The sequence below is a fragment of the Erithacus rubecula genome (genome assembly GCF_903797595.1).
Source record: "Erithacus rubecula genome assembly, chromosome: 28".
Lineage (NCBI taxonomy): Eukaryota > Metazoa > Chordata > Aves > Passeriformes > Muscicapidae > Erithacus > Erithacus rubecula.
Genome location: NC_136680.1, coordinates 3,039,651 through 3,059,558, shown reverse-complemented (window position 1 = coordinate 3,059,558; position 19,908 = coordinate 3,039,651). Strand labels below are relative to the sequence as shown.

At 52.3% G+C, this 19,908-nt stretch overlaps 1 protein-coding gene across 4 annotated transcripts in view; it reads right to left on the bottom strand.

The window, feature by feature from the left end:
• The window catches only part of ARHGEF18 (Rho/Rac guanine nucleotide exchange factor 18), a 50,902-nt gene extending 31,506 nt beyond the window's left edge, over positions 1-19,396 (bottom strand). Inside the window, exons 1-10 of one of the 4 annotated variants that reach the window (XM_079328240.1) lie at positions 19,244-19,396; positions 12,548-12,684; positions 11,752-12,251; positions 9,945-10,155; positions 9,177-9,291; positions 8,486-8,543; positions 8,228-8,272; positions 7,866-7,946; positions 7,415-7,517; positions 6,729-6,903 (exon numbers count right to left, since the gene is read on the bottom strand). In XM_079328240.1, the coding sequence (XP_079184366.1) occupies positions 6,729-6,903; positions 7,415-7,517; positions 7,866-7,946; positions 8,228-8,272; positions 8,486-8,543; positions 9,177-9,291; positions 9,945-10,155; positions 11,752-12,251; positions 12,548-12,562 (1,303 nt within the window). In that variant the 5' untranslated portion in view covers positions 12,563-12,684; positions 19,244-19,396. Of the gene's footprint in view, positions 1-6,728; positions 6,904-7,414; positions 7,518-7,865; positions 7,947-8,227; positions 8,273-8,485; positions 8,544-9,176; positions 9,292-9,944; positions 10,156-11,751; positions 12,252-12,547; positions 12,685-17,670; positions 18,004-19,243 lie in introns of those variants that run through there. The other 3 variants (XM_079328238.1, XM_079328237.1, XM_079328239.1) reach the window with 3 other exon arrangements.
• Between the last annotated feature and the right edge of the window lie 512 nt (positions 19,397-19,908).

Here is a 19,908-nt window from a genome sequence, read left to right as displayed (position 1 = left end):
ATCCTTAGGCCGTGTTTTCCCCTCAGGGAAGGCACACGGACACCAGTAGTCCGCGCTTTCTCCTCAGGGAAGGCACACGGACACACTTAACCCGTGTTTTTATCTCAGGGAAGGCACACGGACATCCTTAACGCGTGTTTTTATTTCAGGGAAGGCACACGGACATCCTTAAGCCGTGTTTTCCCCTCAGGGAAGGCACATGGAAACACCTAATCCGTGTTTACCTCTCAGGGAGAGCACACGGACACCAGTAGCCCGCGCTTTCTCTTCAGGGAGGGCACACGGACACCCTTAACCCATGTTTTCCCTTCAGGGAAGGCACACGGTCACTCTGTCACGGTCACCGTGTTTTTCCCTCAGAGAGGGCACACAAACATCTTTAGCCCGTGTTTTTTCCTCAGAGAGCACACAGACACCCTTTACACATGTTTTTCCTTCAGAGAGGCCACATGGATATCCTCAACCCATGTTTTCCCTCAGAGAGGCCACATGGATATCCTCAGCCTGTGTTTTCCTCTCAGGGAAGGCACACGGTCACCCTTAACCCGTGTTTTCCCTCAGAGAGGGCACACGGACATCTTTAGCCCATGTTTTCCCCTCAGGGAAGACACACGAACATCCTCAACCCGTGTTTTCCTCTCAGGGAAAGCACACGGACACCCTTAACCCGTGTTTTCCCTCAGGGAGGGCACACGGACATTTTTAGCCCACGTTTCTCCCTCAGAGGGGGCACACGGACATCTTTAGCCCGTGTTTTCCTTCAGGGAAGGCACACGGACATCATTAACCCGTGTTTTCCCCCAGGGAAGACACACGGACATCCTTAACTCATGTTTTCCCTTCAGGGATGCCATCGGCACCTGCAGCCCGTGCCCGCTCCCCATGGAGAGCACACGGCCATCCTCATCCTGCTCCTTCCCTTGGGAAGAGCACACTCAGCCCTGACGGTTTCCCCTCAGGGAGGGCACAAGCACCTATAGCCAGACTTTCCCCTCAAAGCGGACACACGGCCACATTCTCCTTCAGGAAGGGTACAACTACCCATAGTCTCTCCCTTCTTTGAGGGAGGGCGTTCTCAGGGTGGAGCAGCGCCCTCCATATCATCCTTTGACACCCTCGTTCCCCTCATGGAGGAGACAGCCACTCCAGCTGCTTCTGCCCCTCAGGGAGGGCAGAGCCTTTCATAGCTCTTGGTTTCCCCTCAGAGAATCTCCCCTGATCTGCCCTTTTCCCTCAGGGAGGGCACACAGTCCTTCCAGCCCTCACAACCCCCACTTTCCTTCATGGCCACCCATAGCCTGCTCCTTTGTCCTGCAGGGAGGGCACAGGGCCCCCAACACACATCTCCCTCACAGAGGGAGCATCCTCAGCCTGTGCTTCATCCTCATGGAGGGCACACCACCATCCATTGCCTGCTGCTTCCTCCTGCACGGAGGGCATGGTAAACCATAGCCTGCACTTTCCCTCAGGAAGGGCACAGGGCCCCCAGCCTGCGTGTCCCCCTCAGGGACACCATGAGCATCCTCAGCCTGCACTTTCCCCTCAGGGAGGATACTCAGCTGCCCAGAACCCATGACTTCTCTAAGGGAAGACAGCCCATGTTTTTCCCCTCAGGGAGGGCACATGGCCACCATTAGGCCACACCTTCCCCTCAGGGCAGGCTCACAGTTCCTCCTAGTCTAAAGAGGCCTCTAACAGATGGGATGTGACACCCCAGTGACATCTTCAGCATGGCACTTCATGTGTGTTTGCACATCGCCTGCGACTTGAAATACATAATTTGTTATTAAAAGCCCAGTGGGACTTGCCAACCCAACGTGCTGGAGTGTTTATGAACACCCTGCCAAGGCAAGGCTGCAGTGCCCGGAGGGTTGGCAGGTGCTGCCTTCCCTATCTGCTGCTCAACAGCGAGTGCCTGCCCAGGCCTCTGTCAGTGACCCCTGCACAGACAAACGACAGCAAAGGGAAATTATCTTCCCTAGCACGAGACCCATGCACTGACTCACAGAACCAAACTGCTTGCTGGAAAAAACACCTTTTCCCTGATACCAAAGCAATTTGATGTACTAGCAGGAGGCTGCTGGAGTACTTAGTGCAGACATGAAAACTTTTAAGAGCTCACCACCCACCTTCCCCTCCTGATTTCACTCTGAGGATTTAGAATACTGATCGAAAGTTTGTCATATTTTAAATTTTTAAAACACACATATCCTACTTGCCAGTTGAGTTTGAAAACACAACTTATGTGATTACAAAACAAACTTCCCTCTCAAAATCCACCATGCCACTCTTTTTGGGCTGGAGATGTGATGAAATCCTGCCATGGGGCCAATGTGATCTCTGGTTTCCACACTGCCACCTGTTTAATCGATTTATTTTTATCTTCGTCTCATAGTTGCAAGCTTTTCCAAAATGTTCCCTTTTGTGCTGCTTCTCTACACGACTGAGTACACTGAGGTCCCACTTGTTTATTGGGGCCTGTCAGCACTACAGAGAAATGATCATTACATAAAGCAGTTTGGGGGTAAACAGCTGGCTGTCACTTGGTGACTGATTAATCCTTAGAGACTTCAAACTTCGTGCTTTGCTGTAATATAAAAGTAAAGCATTGCAGATTGCCCAACTGCAGCTCATGGAGAGAACGTGCCGTGCCTGTGCGGCCTCAGGGCATCGCCACAAAATCAGTGCAAAATCTGGCACAGCAGCCAGCTCCAAGACTCCATAGCTTAGAGCTAAGGCTTGGATTGCAAAGAGAAGAGTACCAGCTGTCTAATCCTGTGTAATTCTGTAATAGCAAAAGATTTCTTGCTGAATGTCTCGGGTTTATTACTGTCCTTATGCATTTGTCAAGTGTGCAAGATCTCGAGGTTTTATCAGGGAAAGAAAGGAGCAGCATTTGGAGATACTCCAGATCAAGGTAGTACTGTCCAGACGCAAAAAGAAAGTAAAAAGCAGAAAAAGAGAAGCACTGAGAATAGGATGTACTTTGGTTTCCTTTTCTAAGCCCTCTCGAGCTGGCTGAGCCAGCTCTGTGTCAGACACTCAGCTCAGTCAGTGTTTTCTCTGCAACCAGCGCTGCAGCCGCTTTCACATTTGCTTCAGATGCTGCTCCATTGGCTCAGAACCATCTTAACCCACAGCCCGACGCAGCCGCTCTGGTTTTGCCTCTGTTTATTTGGACTTCTGTCAGTAGTAGTTTATTCCAAGTGGGACTCCTAGTCCATTTATCACTGTCATCATGTTACAGCACCTAAACCTCCCTTTCTCCCCCAAAACAGAAGATTTTTTGCAGCTGTGCCTCTCTACAGAAATGCAAAGTTCCAGGTTGCCTGTTGCTTTTCAGATTTCTTAGTACTCCATGTGAACAGAAATTTCAGGATAGCAAATCAAGTAATTCCTCCTTATCATGAGCCAAAATTATCCTTCACCTATTAGCTTATTGGTACTGCACTGGGAATCCAAAAGCAAAACCCTGTACACACAAGTGCTGAGTGAAAGGTGAATTTCACACCAAATTTCAGGTGTAAAGCAAAAGCTCTTCTGGCTTCTCCTTGGCCATGGGTGGAGGATGTTTACCTCACAAACTGCAGAAACCTACGTCCTCTCCCTTTCTTGTTGTGAGAAAGGAAATGGTTTTCCAAACCTCTTTCACAATGCGCCTTAAATAAATCCTGGAGACCAGTTGTTACAGCAACCAGTTAGAGATCAGCCAGTGCACTGAAGCAGTCAGCAAGGGTCAGCCTAGGACAGGTGGACAGTCCAGCACAGCCTGTATTGTTCAGGAAGATTCATTCAACTGAGCACCTTCTCTTAAAGAAGAGGAGCTTGTCTAAAGCCGGATAAACTTTGGTTGTATCTATAGGTTTCCTTGGAAGAGGATGAGCAGTCTGACACCCCTGTTGAGGCTTGGGCTCTGTCTTTCCCATGAAGTAATAGAGATTGACTGTCAGCTAAAGATGTGGAAGACCCACCTCTACCCCAGTGCTCAAGCTCAAGGGAAGCAATCCTCCTTCCATCTGTATTACACAGCATATTCCTGGCTCGCCTCCATGGCACAGCCTGCTTGGAGAGCTCTCCTCCTGTCAGGGCTTCCCTGGGACTCATCTAACTCTTGTTGCATAAACTCTGGAAGCATGTTTATAAGAGAGGATTAATTTAGGCACAGAACCTTCTCCACCCATGATAGCAAAGGCTCAAGAGGAGCTTTCTCATTTCCAGGTGAACAATAAACCCAGAGACTCACAGCTCATAGTTTACGTAACAGCAGAGTTTGGGTGGCCACTGTTGTCGAGATCCCTGTGACTGCAGTCATTCCTCTTTGTTTTTCATCCCTACCAGGCTCCTGACTGCACATCCTGAGCTGCAGAGACTCTCCTGAATCTCTGCACAGCACACACAGCACAGACTTCTCCCCTGGAGACTCTGTGTGATGGGAGGACTCAATGGGAGAGAGAAACAAGTTACCATGTACCAGGCTATCCAGCTGCCCACTTTCTTCACAGCTCACACACGTGTTTCTAGCAGAACAATGTTTTTTTGTTCTGACTTAAATGCAGAATTCCTCCTGCTGTTAGCATTGCTAATAAGAAGAGCTCTCGCTCCTCCAGCTCATCACAGCCATGGAAGTCACCAGACCTTTTGTTTCGACTGGACAGTGAAAAGACCTCAGGCTTGCAATCATTCTTCCATCCCTCTCCCCCTTCAGCTTATCCCTTTCTTTAACCATCATCTTTTCCTGTGTATTCCACGAGCCCGTTTTGCCTTGGACCACGTGGTGGTGCTGCAGTTAAAAATACCACGGAGACAACAACAGCAACAGCAGCACCTGACCAGCGATGGGCGAGAGCTGGCCGGGGGCCAAGGCGAGGGGATGGTCAAATGTGAGTTCACCAGGAGAAAACCAGAGACTCAGCCAAATTCTCCTCACGTGCTGGCAGCAGCCACAGCTCAGGCCGAGCCTGACAGAGCTGCTCACACTCCTGAAAAGTAGCCCTGCTGCTCTGGCTTCCAGGTGGCCCTGGAGCTTGCTGCTCCAGAGCTCTATCAGGGACTAGGCAGGAGACCACACACTGCTCTGAGCTGCAGTAATGGGAGCTGCTGATATCAACTACCAGCTCAGCAGCAGCTCACAAAGGTTTCAGCCCAGCATCATCCAAATATAGGCACTCTCAGGCCATCAGCTGTCACACCACAAGTCCCAGCCCAGCTCTCACCACAGACAGGCCATTAATTTTAATGGACATCTCAGAACCCTGCTTGATTGTTCAGCCTCACTTCAATCCTCTGCAAAGGGAACATTACAAAACAAGCTGTGCTGCTCTGCTGTCTGTGTTAGCCTGGGCAGCCAAGAGCCAAAGGAGATGTGACAGAGTCCCAAACACAAACCAGTGCCTCAGCCACCTTGGAGTTTTTCTCCTAAACGTTCACAAGACAGAACACGTGGGAGGGCTGGGAAACAAGGTGAAAGTTACCATAACCCATGTCCAGTCCCTGTGTATTTATGATGGACAAACCATGCTGAGCCACACTCTCATTCCAGCTCCAGATCACAGATCTCCATAGGGTTGTCCAGAGGAGAATCACTCACACTAAATGCCCTCAGAGTTCCCAAGATCACATGGAGCATGGCTCCATGCTCATGGCTATCAAGGACTGTGTGTATCCTCCCAGGTTAAGGTATTTTTGTAAAGCAGTGTGCAGGACTGCAAACAGAGCCTCTGGCTGGGAGAGTCCTCCTACAGGAATGACAAGGCACAGCTCTGCCTCCTCCCATATTATTTTGGTTCTTTCTAAATATCTGCAAAGCTCTTATTCAGCTCCCTGCTTCCTACCTTTTGCTGTGATGCCTGAAAAATGCTCACTAATAGCCAGCTCTGTGCCCCTTTTCAATTTCCCTCCAGCTGCCCTGAAGGGAAAATGTATTTCTCACCACACATGTCCGAGGGCAATCAGTCCCTTTATGCCCCAGAAAGGTTTTACTGACCTTAAAAGCCTCTGAGAGAGCGAGCATTGCTTGAGGGTACAGGGTGGAGAAAGAGAGCAATCCTTTCATTTCCAGAAAATTTTCTCTGCCCACAGATAATCCCTTGGGAATTAAAACATTCTTCAGTGCCCTGAGTACCTGGCCCAAAGAGGAGGGACAGGGTTTGTCAGCCAAAGCCATGCCACAATGGATGCAGTGGGATCACAGAGGCCCATGCATGCTGGCACTACTTAGAGCTGAAAAGCAACAGTCTCACCCATGCATGTCCTGGAAGGCAGCATTTGACTTTTTGTTAGTTAATAAAGTTTTTGATGCTCTAGAAATTCCTAGAAGTGCCCATGCACAGAGCTGAGCTGAGACATCACTTCAGCTGTGAAAAACAGCCTAAAAGATCCAGCTACACTCAGGCAGATGGGATATTTGTTCAGGCAAAGCAGAACTTGATGATTAAAAAAAATTAGTAAAAGAAAGGTTGATCTAGAACCCTCCTTGGGGGAAAGGGGCAGGAAATGGTCAAGTGGCCAGAGAAAATGAGGATGAATTATTGCCAAGCAGGATTCGGAGATCATTTAGAGTGTTTGGGGAGACATCCAAGCCAGGCCAAGCAGAGTGGTGGGGTAGAGTCAAGCCAGGCAGAGAAGTGAAGCAATCCAGGGAGCTGATTTAGGCAGGAGAACAGCCTGGGCTGGAGGGCAGGCAGGGAGCACAGGCTGGGGCAGAGCCAGGCAGTGACAGCCATACTCACTCAGGCACTGCAGACCACTTTTATTCCCAAGAGGTTTGGCACACAGTGAGCAGCTGGTGCAACTGGAGAAAACTCCTGGCACGAGCTGGTGCCCATTGATATCTTTACACCTCTCTTTTGTCTCCTTTGTCTCTTTCTCCTTCTCTCTCTCCTTGACTTGCTCTTTGTTCTTACCCTGGAAGGAGAGAAGAACACAGCTCAGTCACAACCTTGCACTGCTCAAACATTCCTTTCCCCACTGGGACAAATGAGCAGAGAGCTGCTGGGCAGCAGGTACAGTGGGATGGCTTTTCCCAAATGCCTTCCCAAGGCTTGGGCCAGTCCCTCTAGTCTAAGTCCATTTGTGCTGAAGGACAGGACACACTTGGCTGTCCCACTGCAGGCTCCTCCTGCCACAAAGAGTCACCCAGGCAGTCACCCAGCCAAGGCACTCTTCTTGCTGTGCACAAAAGTGCCAAGGCAGCATAAGAGCATCCAGAACGTGCCCTGCAGCAAGGAGGGCTGGAATTCAGGGATTACTCAGTCCCACACACTAGTACTACTTTAGGGGTCACAGTGTATCTACTGATCAGCACAGAGGCCTCAGCCACCCAACAGCAATCCAGCTAAATGTTCCCTACTGATCCCCTTTTCTACTTGAAGAATTTAACAACTCCTTCCACAAATTCAACATCTCTCTCTCTCACCTTATCCTTCCAGGATCCAGTGACTCGGCTCCGCAGGGAACTCAGGCGTCGCATCACCTTTGTGCCTTTCTCTGCTTTATCACTCTTCCCACTGTCCTCATTTCTGAAAAGAGACCAAAATATCTTAAAAAAGGGGAAATGCACTGAGCAAGCCCAGCTTAGGGAGATAACTGATGAATTTCATTGAAGCATTACTTTAGGACCCCAAGTATGAGCTTTCCATCTCTTGGAGCATCAGCCATGTCATTTATTAATGAGGCACTTGGAAATAAGGAGCTGAACTTCCATGTGTGCAGGTTTTGTTTAGTGCCACACTCCTGGCTGAAGCCCAGCAGATACCAGTGTCCTGCACACAGGATTACTGGGGCAGTAGAGTTTAGGTGGAGGGGACTCAAAATCAGTCTGCTCTCAGAACACAGTGTGTGTGTCATCCACTGTCTCTCTCACTTACTCATTAGACAGGAACTCAAACCAAGTGAGGTTCTGCTGGGAAGAATCGCTGCCTTCTTGCACACAAGCTCTCTGCTTCACCCTGGGCAGGGAAAAGGCATCAGACACAGTAAAGAACACAAGAACAGAATTTCTGGGTCAGCTGAAATTCTCATTTTCTGGATGGGGCAGGAACATTTTTAGTTACCAAGGAGGCACATGAAATGCCCCCTCTCCTTGCAATTCTACCCTGGTTTCACTGGAATAAATCAGTGATTCTGGTACCCTGGGGATTTGCCCCTCAAGGGACCAAGTGTTCTTTGCCAGGTGTGTCTTAGGCAGACCTGTGACCTCCCCACACATCCCTGTCCCAGACACACTTACCCATGGTAATGTTTCAGCTCCTGAAGTACCTTCTGGACAATTAACCTACCAAGGATGGGCCAAGAGAAAAGCAAGGGATTAGAAAATATCCTTGCACAGACACTCTGCATCCCACAAAGCCTCAGGTGCTGGTTTATAATCAACTGCTCAGCTGTGCCCCAGCACAAACAGGATCTCCTTTGCTGTTGCATCCCCAGTAGCTCAGATACACTCAAAAATCTCCCTCATCTCGAACCAGCCAGGACTGACAACACTTACACATGGTCTGGGGACACATGGTCCTTCTCCAGCATCTCCAGAGCAGGGGGTTCAACACCTGGAACACAAAACACTCTCAGCAGGGATCCTGGCTTGCCTTTGCACAGCACCACCTTGCAATCTGTGCAACTGGACCCTGTTAATCTTGCTGGGCTCCCACTCTGTCTTGATTGGTGAAGAAAAAATGCCAGGAGCAATTAGGGAAGGAGATTCTGCTCTACACTTCTGTGAGGGAAGTGAAGGCTACATCACCTTTCTGTGTCACCCCTCCCCTCCCCAGCCTGTATTATATTTGCTGCTGAGGGTCCTGCTTGCAGTATGGCAGGAGCTGGTACCACCCAGAGCCCTTCCCCATGACAGCCAGCCTCCCTTCCACTTCCCAGCCTCTGAAATCACTACACTTTTCTCCAGGGCAATCCTCACAGGTGGGACTTGAGTAGGGAGTGACCAATGCAACAGCCACAGGGAGGTTATGTGACAAGGTGTCACTGGGGATGGGCATGTGTGAGCTGACACTGCTCTGCAAGCCAGGGCCAGACTCAGAACCAGGCTGGCTTTGTATTTCAGGAGCTCCTGAGACCATATCAATGGGAAAGCAGAGACTGTCCACACTTCTGGAGGTTACAGCTCCAGTTTTTTATCTTTTTAATTGCACCTTGAACCCATTTAATGGCATAAAGTCTATACCAACCTTCCACAGCTGGAAGAGAAGTGTTGAAACTGTGAGGTATCTGGGGGGAGGCAATGGTCTCACAGGATGATGGGACAGACTTGGACCTCAGTCTCTTCCCGTTGCTGACACATTTCTGGAGAAGTAAAAAGTCACAGAAATCTTTGGTGCTTTGTGCATCAAGAGAGCCTCCACCATGGCTGATTCCTCACCCTTTCCCTCTTGTTTTGTCAGGGTTATGATGCAGGACACCATTAGGCCCAGCTGTTTGTTGTCTCCAGGAAGGCTGGAGCAAGTGACACTTGTGCCTGAAGCCCTCCTAAGCACTTCTCACTTTTATTGGACATGTAGCACCATGATGCAATTGTCCTTTTAATATTAATTGAGTCTAAAGGTATTCCTCAGAGCAAAGCAGTGTGTAAGGGGCGTGTGGGGGTGTGTGTGTGTGACTCTGCTGTCTTCAACTACCTGACAGAGGATTAGAGAGAACATAGGGCCAGACTCTTCTTAGACCTGCAGTGACAGGACAAGAGGCAACAGGCACAAGGGAAGGGAAATTCCAGCTAAATATATAGGAAAATAGGGCTGTACTACAGGCAGCTCCCAGAGCCTTTATCCCACAAGATGGGGCAGTTTATCTGAAAAAGCCCATCCTTCCTGAGATTCCTGCAGACCTCCTGGTTCCACGCTGGCATTGAAGGAGTCCAGCCTGGGGCTGACACCTGTGTATGCTGCTTTCTGCACCCCCAGCTTGCCCTGCTGCCCCCATGCCCAGCCCTGCACACTCACCACCTCCTGCAAGCTGGGGCTGGCCACAAGGTCTGGGTGCAGTGGCTCTATCTCCACTTTGATCACTGTGCCACGCCGGCTGCTGCTCCAGGCTCCCTGTTCCCCTTTGGGCAGGTGAAGGGACACGTGAGGCTGGAAGCAGGACTGGCTCCTCTTCTCCACATCATCCTGCTCTGGGTCACTGCCCAGCTCTGTGACATCCAGGCTGAACCTAAGCAGGGGACAGAAAAAGGCCTCAGAGCAGACCTGAGCAGACCTGCCCAGCATGGCACAGCCCCTGCAATGTCCCTGCCTGGGTGGTCCTCACAAGCTCATGCAATTGGGACAAGGATGCTCCCCACTGCAGACATGTTAGAAAGAAAATTCAGGAAGTATCAGCCAGGACAGCAAGTCCTGAGCCTGTTAAAAACAGCTGCTCTGGCTGCCACCAGTGAGTCCCCAGCTCCCTGGTCACCCAGGATGTTTAGTGCTGGATGGCTCACACTGATCTCTTAGCAACCCCTGAGATTGTGCAGCCACCCTGGCAGCAGCCTGTCCTGCCTGCCCCAGAGCTGCTGCCCTGTCAGCTGCCATCCAGGAAAGTCCCTCTGGGCCTTTACAAGTGGCAGATGATGTTGTTTATCGCATCACCACTGTGGCATCATGCCATAAATCCTCCTCCCACCAGGGCCCAGATTTGAGGAAGGAAAAAAATTATTTTCTAAGAAATGAGGGGTGGACCAGCTCCCCCAGTGCCTCACAATGTCCTGCACACCGAGCACTGCTGCAGTGACAACAACACAGGAGAAAATGATGGATAAAGCTCAGTGGAAAATCTTAGTGTCTGCATGGGTTGTGTCTGCAGATCACTGTCACTTCATTCCTGCTGCCACAGGCAGGCTTCAGGAAGCGTTTGCTTAGGGAACAGTGGGGTGTATTCCCCTTCCCTGGCCTCCTGCTCACACGTGCTTCATCACCCAGCAAGGGTACAGAACGTGTCCCTGACACCCACAGCCACTCTGTGCCACCGCTACTCATGTGCCTGTTACAGCATAAACTGTCAATGATCCATGGCACATGGGACAACAATAGGTCTGAAAACCAAAGTCTGAGCTTGATAGAGGACTGCCAAGATTTCAGGCTGAGATAATTTTAGGGTACCGTATAAGGAGGAGAGATAAAAATAGTCCTTGCTGGCTTGCACCTAAATCCCAGTCAGCTGGGAGATCAATACATTTGTCAGCAGAGAAAGCATTCCTGGAGGAACCTGGAGCTCAAGGCATTCATGTGGCAGGAGCAGAGGATGGCAGGAATGCCAGGCCTGACTCTGCTCCCAGCAAGAGCTCAGCACCGTGCTACAAACACAACCTCCTCTGCAGCCATGTGGAGGGCAGAGGGCTGGAGGACAGCACAGTGCTTGCAGGCACAGGCCCCGCCAAGCCAACTCACAGACAAGAAGAAAAAGGATTTGACAGAGCTCTTAATCCCTCTTTGATGGGAAAAATTCCCTTTGAGCCAGAAGGTAGAGGTCATCGGGGCAACTGATGCTGTTTAAGATTCCCTCCAGCCAGAAAAGAAAGATCCTCTTCCTGGCCTCAACACCAGGAAAAGAGGATCTTCCTACTTCCAAGGAGACATTAAAGCCTCTTGCTGCTCCAGCACTTCCACATCCCACCCAACACGAGCAGTGGGTGTCTAGCTGCTCGGGCAGATGCTGACAGGCGAAGGAGACCACCCAGCAGCATCTGGAGCTGCAGGCAGTGTGATGTTCAGCCTCACACCTCCACTGCCTTGTGTAGATCAAATATCACTCACAGTGCTGCCATACCTGCGCCTGCACTCCACGGGTGACAGAGGGCTCTCCCAGCTGTGCCTCCGGGACGTGGACATAGATCTCACCAGCGTGGGGAAGGAATCCTGGGCCTCCTGCAGATCCAGCTCGTTGTCTGCCTCTGCAGGATGCTCAGAAGTGCTGCTACCATCATCTGGCACAGCTGCACAGGAGCACAGGTGGCCTTTGTTCAGAGAACGACAGTCAGCCTGGCCATAATGTACCGAGCAGGAAATGGGATTGGAAAAAGCAACATCCACAGACAGTTTGCTCAGAGCCCTTGGCCTCTCTTCCAGTGAGCGAGGGGCAGACGCAGTCTGGGATCCTTGTTCTGGCTGTGCTGCCATGGCTGGTGCTGTTTTGGCAGATGGCAGGCTCAGGAGTCCCAGATCTTTGTAATACTCTGTGCCTTGGAGAGCAGAGTCTGAGAGGAGATCCTCTGTGCTGCTGTGCAAGTCTGCTGCTGGCACGTCCAGCTCTGTGGAAGACGAGTCCTCCTGCAAAGGCACAAATCCTGTCTGAGAGCCTCACACCAACCCTGCAAGGGGACACCTCCCATGCAGAACTTGGGGTGCAGAGCAGGACGAGACTTGCAAGTGGCTTTCTAATACTCACCCTCCCCTGTTGTCCCTCACAGCAACATAACTTTGTACTCCTTGACAAGCTGGGTCAGTACCACCTTCCCCCATTCCTACTCCACCACAAACCCCTCTGGATATAGTGCTGACCACCCAGTTTGCTGCTCCTGGCCTCTGCCTTGCACAGTGGTAGCAGCAGGAAAGAGGACACTTGCCTTCTCTTCAGCCATGCTGGTGCAGAAGGAATCATCCTCAGCGATCAGGGATGGGAGGAAGCTTTTGGGGGTGGGATACTCCAAGGCAGGGCTGTGGTGGTCAGTGAATTCCCGTAAGCACGGCTTGCAGTCAGACCCTGCAAGACAGAGAGGGTCTCAGCAGGTAACCAGACATCTGGGAGGGATGGAAAACCAGCTGCACACCCACAGGTGACATCAGGCAGCTCTGAAATGCTCCACGTGCCCTCTGCTCCTTCACACACAGGCAGTGCCAGGCAATCTCCAGACCACAGCAGCCTTGGTCCTGTAGAAACCTGGTGCAGGGGTTTCCTGCCAGCAGAAACCTCATCCCTGCAGCATGTGCAAAGGGACAGACCAGATTTGCACTGTTCCAGTCAGACCCTCACAGGGTGTTCTATGCTGCAAAGGCTTTTTCCACAGTACAAGAATTAAGCACATTTTTATGTCTGTTATTGACATTATGGATCTTCGAATCAGAAATCCAGGAATAAAAATATTGATGGTGGTTTTATTTTCATCCATAAGAAATAAATGACACTTGGGTGGGTGGGTAATAAAGGATATTGGGAGGCAAATTGGTGGCTCCAGACAACACTGAATATGCAGAGCAATATGCAGAGCAATACCAGGAGCACATAATTCTCCTGGCTCCAGATCACTCCTCTGGATTTTCCCTGGGCAGGAGTGTGAATCTGAGTGTGTGCATACCATCTGATAAGTCATTGAGAAACCAAAGGTCTGGATGTGTTCTGTGGTACAATGGATGCTCCAGCTGACTGAAGCACATTCCTGTGGATCGAGACACTCTGGAAACCTTAGCCACAATCCCTGAACCATTGCATGACTCATGGAGGCTTTTTATTCCTTTGAGACACACACAGCTGAGGCAAAGGGCTGAGGCAAAGGGAAAAAAGCCAGGCTGTTGGCTGAAGCACTGTGGTGGATCTCTGAAGATGCAGAGAACAACAGCAAGGGACTGTAAGCAGCCCTACCTATCCAATGGGAAAAACCAGCAGGAAACTGCTAGAAACCCATCACAATCCAGGAAAATCAAGCATAAAAACATTAATGTAAGGAAGACATTGTTAAAAAATGCACTCTTGGAAAGCTTGCATCCTGCTGTGGATTATAAAGCTACACAAGTCAGCCAGGAATTGTGTGGTGCCAACTAAAAAAAGGCAGCAAACGTGAGGGAGAGTTTGGAGGTTTGTTCCTTGGATCCTGCTGCACACTGCAGATGCCAGATTTTCTGTTTTAAGGAGTATTTGGTGTGTTCAAATGTCTGTGATGGTTTCAAGTGAAGGACTATAAATAATACAGAAAGAAAACACTTCTGAAGGCACCATTTTAATTAAGGGGTTTCTTAGACCAGGGAAAATTTGAAACAGGCTTTCTAGCAAGACTGTAAAATTTACTTCACATGACATTTTTAATGAATAGACCAATTCTCGCCCAGGATGTCCCTGAGCTGCATCTGCAACTGACAGAGATTTAGTGAGCTATTAAACATCACCTTTTGCTTTCCTCACTGCACCTGGATTCAGCTTCCAATCAAAAATCAGCATTTTGAAGTGAATACACCCTTGAACCAGCACAGATTTTGGCATGAACTTGGAAACAGCAGCCAAAGCTCTTGGTGGGCAGTGAAAACAACTGAAGCTCCCAAAAAGGCTGGGATGATGGCTAAGGTAGAATGGACCCAAAGGAACAACCAGGAGGTGGGAATCATGCCAGGGAGGCCAGGTCAGATGGTGCTTCCCCTCATACAAATCCAAGGAAGGAAGAGAAAGGAGATTCCCTGCTCTCACCATCCCTTCAGCAGCGAACTACCCAAGAGAAAGCAGCAAAGCCCTGGGAGGCAGCAGGAGCTGCCAAGGGCTGTGGCCTGACAGAGGCCAGAGCCCTGGACTGAAGGTTTAACTAAAACAAGTTTTTTTCCTCCCAAGCAGTGTCCAGCCATCCCGCCAAGGCTACTCCAGCCCTGCACCAAGCTCCATGCAGCCCTAAAGTGGATCCCTGGAACAGAGTCAGCTCCTCGGAGGCCTGGAAAATATTCCCTGTGCTCTGCCCGTGCCATGCAGGGCTCAGGATTTGGCCAAGGCATAGGCTGCAGTCAACAGACCCAGTCCAGACCCACCAAAGGACTTAAATCCTCCTCAGAGGTTTCAGACACTCGGTTCAACACGCGATAAATCAGCGCGGGGTCGGGGCAGCGCACGGGCGCAGCCCTGGGGACACCATTTTAGGCAATGTGTGAGCACCAGCCACGGGCTCCCTCTGCTCAGGCTGGGCTGGCACCGTGTGTGGAGCAGGTGCTTGGGCAAGGGGCTGATGGAGGAGCTCATGGGCAAAACACCTTCAGGTGTCAGGCTGTGGGATGTTGGGCAGGGAAGTTTGAGCGTGGAGCGCACAGAGGAAGGAGGCAGGTCTGGGGGCTGTGAGCATTCCCATATTTGTGATCAAGGTGGTCGCCAATGTGTCAGCAAGTGTGGCAAACTCTGGAGCACCTTGAGTCTCCCATAGTCTGCCCTCAAGGCTGTCTGGAAGGACCCAGGCTCCAGCATGGTGGCAAGGGGACAGGGAATCTTGGCCCCCCAGGCTCTGGCAGACCGCAGCAGTCACCTTTCCTCAGCTGAAGCTGGAGATAGGATAACAAAATGACACTTTCAAGAACAAATGCTGTTTGTTTTAGAAGAACATTAAGCAGATTAGGTATTGCAGTTGCTTAATTCGTCTCTGGCTGGAAACCATAAAAGGTTATTGCTGCAGGGAGCAGCCTCCTCAGAGGAATTCCCAGTGCAGAGCTGGAGAGGAAGCATCCCTCGCTGGGCTGGGATGGTTCCTGCACTTTGCCAGAGCTTCCCACGGGTGAAACATGATGACTCTGGGCTGCTGCGTGGGGAGGAAGGAAGCGGTGACAGGAATCCACGACATGTGACAGTCTGGGATGGTCTCAAGGGGTTTGATGCTGTGGGGACAGCAGGATCAGCTGGCTGAGCTGCCCTGGCTCAAGGAAGAAGCCTTCATGCTCTTCTAACTGTGCCCAAGGCCACTGGGATCCCAACAGAGATTTTCAAGATTCCAATTCAGACCTCCAGTCAAACTCTCCCCCCTGTCACTGGCTGTGCTGATTTCCCTTGGACAGGCTGGTCACTGGAGCTGCAGCCACAAGTGTCACAGCAGGTGACAGCACCAGAGCAGCCAGCACTGGAACAAGCCCTGCCAGCAGTGTCCCATCCTCACCTGCCTGTCCCTTGGCTTGGTGCAGGATGCTGCATGTCCCCAAGTGACCCTGCAGCCAGGCTGGCGCTGGGAGGGGACACATCAGAGGAAAACATGGATGTGAGCTCTGGCCACACCAGTCACATCCTCCAACATCAAACACTGTTTGCATTCCCACTGGGGAAAGACCACACTAAATGTGGCAGGACAAAGGCACTGGGCAGCTCTGCTCCGTGAAACAATCCCAGGAGGAAGGAAAGACAAGAATGTCTGGGCATTTCCCAGCAGCCAGGATTAGAGACTGTAGGGAAACCACGGAGAGCATCACTGACAAGAAATAAAAATAATTCCATCTTCCCCTGACCCACCCCTGCCCTCCTGGCCCCACACCAGCTGCCCTTCACTTGTCCTGTTGCAGGGTGTCCAGAGCTATAGGGAGAAACCTCTGGGAAGCAAGTGCTGAACTCCCTGTGCCAAGGTGGGCTGAAGTGCCGTCCCTCGCCTGGCATGGGCCCCTCATGGCAGCCCTGGCAGCAGTGGGGATTGGCTCTGGCTGCACAGGGGAAGATAAGCTGTCCCACAGAGTGACACTCTGTACAGAGCTGCTGCCTTATCACTGTGCTGGGGCCGGGCTCCTGAGCACAGAGGGCAGAGGGACAGGGAGCTGGGACTGCTCTCTCAGTTGAAGGGTCTCAGCAGAGCTCAGGGGGGTTTGCAGCCCCTCTGATTCCCTCCAAGTCACTGTGCAGGTTCCTGCAGTGGCTCTGGGGGGCACTGGGGGAAGGGCCCACATGGACCAGCGAGTGCCACACTGCAGCACATCAGTGTGGGAGAGGAGTTGAGTGACACCTATTTTGTGCCCAAGCAAAAGCCCCAAGAGCACAAACTGCTCTGCAGGTGCTGCTGAAGGGAACTGGCTGTACCCAGGCACTCTCCAAAGCAGTCAGTGCTTGGGAGCAGAGTGAGGCTGATTCATTTGTCAGAGAAATGAGCCCACCTGAGCCTTCCCAGCCAGCCCACAACCCCCAGCCAGCATGGCATGGGGGAGGCTGCTTGAGGCTCACTGCACATTAAATCCTTCTGGACCCCCTGCCTCCTGCTCTGAATTAACCTTCTCTCAGCTGTTCAGTTTGGATCTTGGTCTGCACATCCACAGTAGAAGAGAACTGGGAGTGTGAGGAGAGTAATGAAGGAGAATAAGAAGCAGGAGCTCTGATGCTGCAGTTAAAGGTACCCAGAAGCATCAGCCTCAAGGCAGTGTGTGCTCCCAAGGACACAACAAGTGTCTGGCTCCTCCAGGACTGCAAATGTCCTGCTTCCTGGGGCTCTCACTTCCCTCTTTCCAAGTCACGGCACCGCATGCACAAACGAGGCCAGTTCACACCAGTCGCTGCCATTTCCCACCCCTGCTGCTGGACACAGGGAAGCCCAGCCAGGGCCACCCAGACCGCCAGGGCTCGGACACGGGGGCTCTGCTCTTCAGCCCTCACTGAAACACTGAAGGAATCTTTTCCTCCACATCTGCTCAAACACCAAACTCTGGCCAGGCAGCGTGCAGACACAGCTGTCTGCAAGCACCGGGACCTCCAGCTCACTGCCAGCCACGAAACAAACTTATTACAAAACCAAAAGGCTGATATTTAACCCATTACCCAGCTCCTGGAGGCAATTATATGCCTTGAAAAGAAGACTAAATGAAAGGAAAAGCGTTAACCACCACTTAGGACAGTGTCCCTGGCAGGGAGGAGCAGGGGGCACCTCAAAACCAGCTCTGCCCGAGCCCCGGGTTCTCTGGTACCTGCTCAGTCCAGGACAAGCTGTCCCTGCCACAGCCCAGCTCCCACCAACACGCTCAGCCCCCCGTCCCCACAGGCCATTACCTCTCTTAAAGGACCATCTCTTCTTCCAGCGCTTGGAAAACGATGGCCAGGAGTGGTTGAGCAGCGAGTCTGACATTTGGGAGCCCCGTGCGAGGCTGAGCCCCGAGCAGGAGACGCCGCACGGAGCACGGCAGAGCTCAGCGCGCTCTAAGGCAGCGCTGCAGGCTGCAGCCCAGGGGCTGCCAAGGGGGGAGTGGAGAAGCCAAGTGTTTTGTCAGAAGTATCAGCTGATGGAAGCCGTAGCCAGAGAGAAATTCCTGGTCCCTGGCGTTCCCACCTGTGTGGCAGGTCAGTGACTTCCTACAGCTGGGCCTGCGGATTAGTGGCCTGGGAGCACACACAGCCCCTGAGTGCTGCTCGAGGCTTGCAGACAGAAACAGAAAACAAGCTGCTAACACACCACAGCCCCCCGGCCCTCTGCCAAAGCCTCTCTGCTCCATTCATGGCTGTGAGCATGACACACCATCACCTTTCAGGCACTTCTTGTCACCTGGCTGAGTCACTTTCACCCTCAGTGAAGGGTAAGAGTTGATACTGTCAAGGCTGTCTTCACAAGACATTTATGAAAGCTCACTATTTACACTTTTTTTCTCATGTTCAAGTGCTGTGGCAGAGCCTCTGCAAAGGACTGCAAGAGACCTCATCCACCCACATCATCAACATCAACATCAACATCATCCTGTGGCTCACGGCAAGTCCCAGTCCTCGGGCAAGGGCATTTCTGCGAGCCCTCCTCAGCTCTCCCACACAGGGACGCAGGTGGGAGAAACCCCAAACTGCCCAAGAGACCCAGCTCCCTACCCTCCAAGCCCACTCTTCCCAGCTGGCACCAGCCCCACAGCCCAGACAGGCTCCAGACTTTGCTCCCAGCCCCTCAGTTAGGCTGAAGAAGCCAGGTTTTACCCCAGTGCAGCCACTGGGTTCTGGGGCCAGACCAAAACTCCTCCCTGTTGTTCAGCTGATGCCTGTGGCCTTGCTGAGCAGAGGCCAGACACTTTGGGAATGACAACAGGTATCTCTACAGCTTGGAGCCCAGGCTGGGCAGGTGATACACAAAAGCAGGAGTCAAAAAGCATTTTTCCTGCCTGGCCACAAACCCCAAAGTGTCACCTGCCCAGTACAGCCCTGTCTACATCCCCTCTTCCTGATAACACTGGGGACCAGCCCTGGGCTAGGCAGTCTAGAGTGGAATTTGGGGGTCCCAGGCATGGCCCCTCTTGTGCACAGCCCAAACCCAGCTGTGGGCAGTGCCAGGGTATCTTTGCAAACATTCAGCAGTGGCACAGGAGCAGCAGGAGCCAAGAGCAGCACCCAAAGGATGCCCAGCCAGCCCAGCCCTGCCCCAGAGCCCACCATGATGACTCCTGGGGGTTAAATCCTCACCTTTCACTCCCAGCAGAGCAAAACCCCCTGCAGGCTGAGCCTCCCCAGCCCATGTTTTGCATTGAAGCTGCACCAAACCCAGGGCTGGGAACTTTTGGCTTCAAGACAAGCCGCTTCCTCACAAGGCCTTGAGGAAGGTGAGTGACAACCCTGCTGCTGCGGGATGGAGCCTGTGCAGAGAGCGACTTACCCCGAGGGCTGGAGGCATCTCTGTGTGGGGTTCCTGCTCGCTCAGATCAGCCAGCCCGGCTCCTCGTCCAGCAGCCGGGGCAGAGCGAGGAGCGGAGCCCGGGCGGGGAAGCAGCGGCCCTGAGGGCGGTTTGCCGAGGGGCCGCAGCTCAGCCCTCTCACCGCTTCCCCTTTCCTGGGGCGCAAACAAGCGCGGCTCTCCCGTGCTGCAGCCCCGCCGCACAGCCCCGCGGCTGCTCGCTGCCCCCTCACCGGCTCTGCGCTCTGCAAGGCTCCAGCAAAGCCTCCGGCAGGGCTCTGCAGCCCGAGGCAGCCATGCAGGGGCCCTGGCAGCCCTGAACTCAACGATGGCTGCGAGGTGCAGCTATTGCTGCAACTGCTTCCTGTTCCCTTCGGAGAAAACCCGCTGCGTGTGCCCCGAGAGCCCTGCGCGCCCGGCCCTGCCCGTGGGCTCCTCGCACCGCGGCTCATCAGCCTCCTGCACACGGCTCCTCATGGCCGGCCCCTGGGCTTTGCTGTCCTGGCTTGACTTGTGCAGCAACAGGGACCCCAAAGCCCAGCAGGTGTGCCTTGGGCAGGGTGAAGTGATAGCACAGCACAGAAATGCCTGTACTGACCATATTGACCTGTACAGGAGACAGACAATGACTTCAGCTCCTGCCCTGC